Source organism: Chrysochloris asiatica, unplaced genomic scaffold (assembly GCF_000296735.1).
Source record: "Chrysochloris asiatica unplaced genomic scaffold, ChrAsi1.0 scaffold00118, whole genome shotgun sequence".
Taxonomy (NCBI): Eukaryota; Metazoa; Chordata; class Mammalia; order Afrosoricida; family Chrysochloridae; genus Chrysochloris; species Chrysochloris asiatica.
The window spans coordinates 9,241,332-9,250,343 of NW_006408636.1; the positions used below are offsets into that span (position 1 = coordinate 9,241,332).

At 39.5% G+C, this 9,012-nt stretch overlaps 1 protein-coding gene and 1 pseudogene across 1 annotated transcript in view; one reads left to right on the forward strand and one right to left on the reverse strand.

Annotated features, from left to right (window-relative positions):
- Positions 1-9,012, forward strand: part of OGT (O-linked N-acetylglucosamine (GlcNAc) transferase) — a 52,936-nt gene that overhangs the window by 29,279 nt on the left and 14,645 nt on the right. The window contains exons 13-16 of the mRNA XM_006868555.1: positions 1-173; positions 262-378; positions 484-654; positions 3,150-3,302. The exon at positions 1-173 is cut by the window's left edge and continues 31 nt beyond it. Coding sequence (XP_006868617.1) covers positions 1-173; positions 262-378; positions 484-654; positions 3,150-3,302 — 614 coding nt within the window. The remainder of the gene's footprint in view (positions 174-261; positions 379-483; positions 655-3,149; positions 3,303-9,012) is intronic.
- Positions 1,435-2,896, reverse strand: LOC102843016 (annotated as a pseudogene).

The window sequence follows — 9,012 nt, forward strand, 5'->3', positions numbered from 1 at the left end:
AGGCAATGTGGCTGGGTTACCCTGGTACTAGTGGTGCACTATTCATGGATTATATCATCACTGATCAGGAAACTTCACCAGCTGAAGTTGCTGAGCAGTATTCTGAGAAATTGGCTTATATGCCCCACACTTTCTTTATTGGTGATCATGCTAATATGTTCCCTCACCTGAAGGTAGGTTGTGGGGAAATTTAAAAGAATCATTTATTATCTTGCTGTTGTCCACACATCTTAAAAGACATGTCTGAAACTTTTTCTTCAGAAAAAAGCAGTTATTGATTTTAAGTCCAATGGACACATTTATGACAATCGGATTGTTCTGAATGGCATCGACCTCAAAGCATTTCTGGATAGTCTACCAGATGTGAAAATCGTCAAGGTCAGAACCTAGTTAGTATTGTCATACAAGTAAAATTAACTGCTTTTTTGAATGTTCCCCTAAAGATGTATTCTGTTCTGATTTTTGTTTTATTATTTTTTTAAGATGAAATGTCCTGATGGAGGAGACAATGCTGATAGCAGTAATACAGCTCTTAATATGCCTGTTATTCCTATGAACACTATTGCAGAAGCAGTTATTGAAATGATTAACAGAGGACAGATACAGATAACAATTAATGGATTCAGTATTAGTAATGGACTGGCAACTACCCAGGTGAGAAGAAAATTATCTAGACCATAATATATGTCACTAAGTGCATTTATGTCTTTAAAACTTTGAAATAATGCCTATAGGACTCTAGGGATTAAGCATCAATTATCCCCATTTTATAGAAGAGGGTGAGTTCAGTGGAATGTGGTATTCAACGGTGAGTCAAAAATTACCTGCACTATGACAACATTGAGCATGCATGTGAAATGATTCGACTAGACGAGAGACAGTGGGTTATGTGGCAAATCATTTGCATATCAGCCAGGGCTCTGTCTATGAAATAATCCACAACAGACTTGGGTTTCAAAAAGTTTGTGTGACACGGGTACAGAAACAACTCACGGAAGAACATAAATAAGCATTTGGACATCTGCAAACAAAATTTAGACTGAGAATTGAAGGAAGGACAAAAGTTGCTTTAAAAAAATCGCTGCTGATGACGAGACATGAATTCATCTCTACAAACCTGAGAGTAAACGGCAGAATATATGATGGAAACATCCTCAATCACTGAACAAGAAAAACTTCAAAAGTCAACCATCAGCTTACAGTTTTCTGGGATTCTCAAGAGCCAGTATTGGAATGCTCTTAGTAAAAAGGTTCCAACAATCAACAGTATTTGTTATAGTGAGATGCTCACTGAAGAGCTGAAGCTTAAACTTCAGATTAAATGCAGAGGACTGCTATCCAAGGGCATTGTGATCTTGCATGAAAATGCACATCCTCATTCTTCTGCCCATACTGTAGACACTATGTACAAACTTCAAGTTGTTAAAGTCCTCCCTATAGTCCTGATCTTGCTCCATGAGCACCAGTCTTGATCTGTCCAGTGCCAAGCCCCACCACGAGGTCAGCAATGAATGTGTCCTTAGTCTCCCCAGAGCCAGTGGCTCACCATCACCAGACTGAGCCAGTGTACAGGTCTGAATGGACTCAGTCACTGAGCCGATCTGGTTGACCTTCAGCAACAGGCTGTTGCAGGCCGCCTTCTCTATGGCCTGGGCGATTTTCTTAGGGTTGTTAACTGTGAGGTCATCCCCCATGATCTGGATGTCGACCCCTTGTGAGGAAGGAAGTCTTGGTGGCCCAGTTGTCCTGGTCAAAGGGGTCCTCAACAGAGACCACAGGATAGTTCTTGATAAAGCTCTTGTACAAATCCCCCAGCTACTTTCCAATAATGTGCTGTGCGGGTTCGTCAGGCGACTTGAAGTCCACACTTCTGAAAGCGAAAGAACTCTGAAGCCTCCACATCTATGCTGATTGATCAGCACCTTGTCTGGGTATCCAGCTGCTTACATGGCTGTCTTCAGTAGCTCCAGGACCTCATTGTTCTCTAGGATGTTGGGTGCCAAACCGCCCTCGTTGCTGACATTGGTGGCACCCTTTCCATACTTGGCCTTGATGACCCCCTTGAGGTGGTGGTAGACCTTTGCGCCAATGCACACGGCTTCCTTGAAGGAGCTGGCTCCCACTGGCAGAATCGTGACCCCCTGCATGGCCAGCTTGTTTCCGGCATGAGAGCCTCCATTGATTGAATTGAAGGCAGGCACTAGAATGAGGTCTGGGTTCCCAGCGAGGTCTGCGATGTGACAATAGAGTGGAACCCCCTTCTCAGCTGCTCCCGCCTTACGCACAGCCAGGGACACACCCAGGATGGCACTGGCCCCAAGCTTGGACTTATTCTCACTCTGTCCAGCTCAATCATAAATTTTTGTCAACTTTTTCCTGATCCACAACACTTAGTTTATTTTCCAGTAGAGCGGGGCCTAGAGTCTTGTTGATGTGTTCCACAGCCTTCAGGACCCCTTTCCCCAGGTAGCATGATTTGTCCCCATCTCTTAATTCCAGAGCTTCATAGATACCTGCTGAGCACAGCTGCTCGAAATCGGCCTAGGCCCAAAATAACAAAACATGCCTGGGACGTCTTCACTAGGGACTTGGGGTGAGCTCTGAGTCTAAGTGGTAGCAGCTAGGACAGTGTCCTGTACAATTTACTTTTATTAACTTTTAGAAAAGACAAATAAATCATTTTCTGACATATGTCCATCTGTCAATAAGTTTCCATGTTCCCTTATTCTAAAATGTTTTAGGCTAAGTTTTGAGCCACGAATGTACTACTGTCTTCACTTATCAGTGGTGAATCTTCATCCTCAAAGGGCTGCTTTCAGGAGACCAAAGAAGTGAAAGTCTGATGGAGCAAGATCAGGACTATAGGGAGGACTTTAACAACTTGAAGTTTGTACATAGTGTCAACAGTATGGGCAGAAGAATGAGGATGTGGATTTTCATGCAAGATCACAATGCCCTTGGATAGCAGTCCTCTGCATTTAATCATGATCATGTTTTCATGGTTAATTGTACCATGAATATTGTCTAATATTAGAGACATAACTTTTAATGGTTATATAATTTTGCATCTTAAGGTATTTTTATCAGTGAAAAACTATTCAGCTATCTTGACGTTTAAATATATCATCATATTCTTTTTCTTGTTCTAGATCAATAATAAGGCTGCAACTGGAGAGGAGGTTCCTCGTACCATTATTGTAACCACACGTTCACAGTATGGGTTACCAGAAGATGCCATTGTGTATTGTAACTTCAATCAGTTATATAAAATTGACCCTTCTACTTTGCAGATGTGGGCAAATGTGAGTACCCATAGAATAATTATTAAATGTCTGCAGACTAGTAACGATTCAATGTATATATATGTGTGTGTATATATGTTGTTGTTGTTGTTAAGTGCCTTCGAGTCGGAGCCGACCCATAGCGACCCTGTACAGGGTTTCTGAGGGTGTAAATCCTTACGGGAGTAGAAAGCCTCATCTTTCTCCTGCAGAGCGGCTGGTAGTTTCGAACCACTGACCTTAAGGTTCGCAGCCCGATTGGTAACCACTACGCTACCAGAGCTCCTTGTGTCTATATATATATATATATATTTTTTGTTGTTGTTAAGTGCTGTCGAGTCGATTTTGACCCATAGCGACCCTGTACAGGGTTTCCGAGGCTATAAATCTTTACGGGAGCGAACCGCTGGTAGTTCAAACTGCTGACCTTGAGGTTCACAGCCCGATTGGTAACCACTATGCTACCAGAGCTCCATATATAATATATGCCACCTTGCTGAAGTTTTCTTACCTTATTCGAGAGCTGTGTTCATTTCTAATCTTCAACAGTTTTTTTTTTTGTCCCCAAGAATTCTTAAAAGCCTTTTTTTTTAAAATGATTTTACTGTGATTAAATATATATGTGTGTATATATAACATTTTCAGCTTTTTTTGTAAATAGTGATTCAGTCAAAAATCATTGCTATAAAATAAAACTCTTTATTAAACAAAAATATCAAAATGAGAAGCTGTTGCTCCTCGACGTATACTCTACCTAGGTGTTATACATCTGAAAGTGGTGTGTTTTCATCTCTCTAACCTTGGTGTGGCACTGTAGGGCAGACACTGGACCTCAAGGTCGGTTTGAACGGCAATGTCAGGGGTTCACACTCACCAGCTGTTGCTCAGAAAACCACATGGGTCAGAACCGACTTGATGAAACTTAACAACAAACCTTTCCCCAAAGAATTCTGTGTTCTTTGATTTTTATACCACGTCAAAATAGCAGTTTTGACATCCTTGACTGACTCAAATCATATTCCTTTTAAAGGTTCTTTGAGTTTGGGGAACAAAAAGAAGTTGGAAGGGCCAAGATTACGGTTGTAGGGTAGAATGAAGTAAGGTTTCCCAACAAAAATTTTTTAGGACAGCCCTTGATACTGTCAAAGAAAGAGTAGGTACATTGTGATGGAAAATATTCCTTCATGTAACTTTCCTCACTATTAGATTTCTATTTTTCTTAAAACTTCTTCCTAATAAGGTCCTGTGATTGTTCTGTGTCATTTGAGAAAACCCCATTAGAATCTCAAAATAGTCACCTAAATTTTTTTTTAATTAAAAATTTTTAAAATTTATTTCTAATTTTTAATTTTTTGTGGTAGGTGGTGGTTAGGAGTATAGAGAGTTAGGGTTAGGACTGTAACTAGTTCTAGGCAAGGCCTAGGTCTTCATTTAGTGTTAGAATAATGGTTAGTACTAGGGTTAATGTTAGGGGTTGGTTGGTTGATTATGTGCTGTGCAGTTGGTTCCAACTCATAGTGCAAATCTTTACAGAACAGAAAGCCTCATCTTTCTCCCTTGAACAGCTGGTAGGTTTAAACTGCTGACCTTGAGGTTAGCAGCACCAATTTGTAACCACTATACTACCAAAGCTCCTTTAATGTTAGGGATAGAGGTATTTTTAAAATATTTTTCTTGAAATCTACTTGATTTCCTGTTCCTTTAGAAGTTCCATAACTACATTATTCCCCATTTTTACTTTGTTTCGTGGTTTTTGCAAATTGGCATCTCTGGATCCCTATTTTCAGTTTTCTAGGTTTGTTTTACTTTGAATACTTACAAATTTGAGTTGAGTTCTGAGTGATATTGTCATGTGGGTTAGTCTCAGTATTTCTGATTCCATTTCTGGTGTTATACTTTCGGACTGTAATTTGTTTACTTGTTTGTACTCTGTCTTGTGTAAGCTGAAGTTGTCTGTTTTATTCGAGACATTGTGGTATCATTGTGTTTACACGTGGATGAGTCAAAAATTATCTGTGCTCCAGTTATATTAAAATGCCCATTCACGACTGATTATAACATTGAGTGTGCACGTAAAATGATTCTGTTGAATAGACAAGTGACAGTGGATTATGTGACAAATCATTTGTAAGTCAGTCAAGACTCTGCCTGTGAAATCCACAGACTTGAGTTTTGAAGAGTTTGTGCAAGATGAACACCGAAATAACTCATGGAAGAGCATAAATAGAAGCGTTTGGGCAGCTACAAACAAAATTTGGACCGATACTTGAAGTTAGGTAAACAAACGTTTCCTAAAAATGTTTAGTGATGACGAGACATGGATTCATCACTAAGAGCCTGAGAGTATATGGCAGAGTATGGAATGGAAACATCCTCAATCGCTGACCAAGAAAAAGTTCAGAAGTCAACAATCAGTTTTTTTGACTATCAAGGCCCAGTATTTAGAACACTATCAGGGAAAAGATTCAACAATCCAACAGTGCTTCTTACCATGAGATGCTCACTGAAGATTTGATGCCTAAACTTCAGATGAAATGCAGAGGACTGCTATCCAAGAGTGTTGTAATCTTGCATGACAGTACATGTCCCCACACCTCTGCCCACACTGTGGATACTATGCAAAAACTTCTTTGAGATGTTAAAGAAAGCATCCTTTCTGTAGTCCTGATCTTGCTCCATCAGACTTTCACCTCTTTGTGGTCCCCTGAAATCAGCCCTTGGAGTATGAAGATTCACCACTGATGAAGTGAAGACAGAGGTGCATTCATGACTTGAAGCTCAGTCCAAAACGTTTTAAAATAAGGCAATACGGAAGCTTGTTGGCAGATGGACAAAGTGCATTGGAAAGCAAGGAGATTATGTTGAAAAATGTATATTATCTTTTATAAAAGTTAATTTACATTGTTCAGCCAGAGTGCAGACAATTTTTGAGTCACTCTTGTATTTAATTGATATTTGTTGCTGTGTTCTTACACATTCACCACCTGTCTTTTGTTGGATGTAGTGGGGACTGGAAGGAAGTCTGAATGTAGTTCTCAGTTTGTGTAACAGTTTTCACAGTTCTTGCAGCATTTTATATTGTCCTAGTTATCTAGTGTTGCTATAAAAGAAACACCAAAAATAGATGGCTTTAAAAAATTAATGTTCTCACGTTTTGTTTTTGTTGTTGTTACTACCGTCTAGTCGATCCTGTGTAGGGTTTGATTGAACCACCAACATTTTGAGGTTAATAGTCCAGTGCTTATCTTAACAGTGCTATACCAGGACTCCTCACAGTTTAGGAGGTTGGAAGTCTTAATTCAGAGTGCTGGCTGTTGTTGTTAAGTGCCATTGAGTTGGTTCTGACTTATAGTGACCCTATAAGTTTCCATGGAACAGCTGGTGAATTTAAACTGCCAACCTTGCAGTTCAGACCAACCTTGCGGTCCAGTGCATTATCCACAGTGTTACATGGGCAAGTCTTTTTCTCTGTGTCAGTTCTGGAGAAAGGTCCTTGTTTCCTTTCAGCATCTGTAGACCTGGCATTCCTTGGAATCTCCGTGTGTCTTGGGTGTATTTCCCTGATCCTAGGAGTTTCTCAGTAGGCACCCCAGGCTCTTTTTTTCTTGTTAGTCCACTAACTTCTCTCTTCTTTAATTTTTTTGCTGCATATTTTATATCAGACTTTGAGAAAACAAATTATTACATGCCAAATGTATTTTAAATCTAAGTCCTCTGAATGCATATTTTTCCTAAAGCTTTTATTGTGAATTGAGTGATAGTTTACACAGGAGAACATTGGTTTTGCACTCATCCTATATTGTTTTGTTTCATTGAGTTGATTACAGTTCCCTCCATGCGTCATCATTTAACAGTATTTGCTTCTATTCCCTAGGTTTTTTTTCTTTTTGATATACACAAAACCACTCAGGACTATATATAATTATTTAAACAACCAAAGGACACATTCTGCAAACCAGCCTCCTGGCTGCAGCACACAGCTTTTCTCTTTACATGAGTCTAGAGTCCTCAGCTGCTCTATCTCTCCATGCCATCACCTCTGCCTCCATCTTTAGTGTTCCGGCTTCTCTGGTTAGGGTCTCATGCAGTTATTTTAGGGGCCTCTGTTCCTGGAATGGAAGGTTAACTACTCCCCCTTTATGTTACAAAACTACTAGCTTTACTATGACCATTGCAATTAATCATGGTGATTATTCACTATTGAATCAAAAGAATCCTATCCCCACTTCCTTTCACCAGACCCATCTAGACAAAATGAAAACTATTCAGTGGGGATTCTACCTTCCCCCACACACTGTGAAATTAAAGTTCTTGAAAACTCGTAAGCCAGCTACTTCTTGCCTTTATAGCACGCCCCCACCCCCGCCATTTTAGATAGCCAATGTCTAAGTTGCCCATCCCTATCAATCAGGGGCAGGGTGGATAGGCTTTATTCTTGATGTGAAGACTCCCCCCCTCTTGGTTGGTATTAAGAGCTACTTCATCTATAAGTATAGGTCAAGTTCATCAAATTGTAGCAATTTACAGTTGCTTCAGATTTCTTTATCTGCTAATCTCATGGTCAGCAGTTTGAAACTACCAGCCACTTCGTGGGAGAAAGATGAGGCTTTCTGCTCCCATAAAGATTTACAGCCTTGGAAACCCTGTACAGGGTCGCTATGAGTCGTAACTGACTCCAAAGCATATAGCAACAACAACAGTGGCTAGTGATGGTGAACATTTCTTCATATGTTTGTTGGCTGCCCAGATCTCCTCCTTGGTGAAGAGTCTATTAGTGTCATGTCCCCATTTTTTAAATTGGGTTATTTGTCTTTTTCTTGTAGAGGTGTTGTAGTTTTCTATGTATTTTAGAAATGAGTCTCTTGACTGATGTGTCGTTAGAAGAGATTTTTTTCCCATTCTGTAGATTCCCTTTTTAGGCTTTTGGTGAAATCTTTTGATGCACATAAGTTTTTTAGTTTTTAGTGTGTCCCACTCATCTATTTTGTCTACGTTTGTTTGTGTAGTTTTCAAAATGTTTGGTCGTCTGTGTATGCCCTGAATTAGAGCCCTCAAATTTGTCCCTACTTTTTCATTGATGGCCTTCATTATTCTAGGATTCACATTTAGGTCTCTAATAGATGCTGAGATGGATTTTTATATGGCATGAGGTAAAGATCTTGTTTCAGTCTTTTGCATATCACTTTACAGTTTTGCCAGCACCATCTGTTGAATAGACTATCCCCTCCCCATGCGATATATTTAGGTACTTTGTCGAAAATCAGTTGGCTGTATGTGGATGGGTTAATTCCTGGATTCTCGATTCTGTACCTTTGATCAATGTATCTTTCATTGTACCAGTACCAAGCTGTTTTGATCACTGTAGCTGTGTAATAAATTTTGAAGTCAAGAGAGGTTTCCAACTTATTCTTCTTCTTAAGTAGTACTTTGCTTATCCTGGGTCTCTTTCCTTTCCATACATAGTTTGTAATTGTTTTTTCCATCTCTTTGAAGATTGTCAATGGAATCTAGATCGGGATTGCATTATATGTGTAAATTGCTTTGGACAGTGTTGACATTTTCACAGTGTTGTGTTTCTACCCAGGAGCATGGTAAATTCTTCCATTTTTGTAAGTCTCTTTTGGTTTCTTGTAGTAGTGTTTTGTTTGTTTTCTTATAAATGTTTTATTGTGAATTGTGTGATAGTTTACATGGGAGAACATTAGTTGTACATTCATTCTATCATCTATCA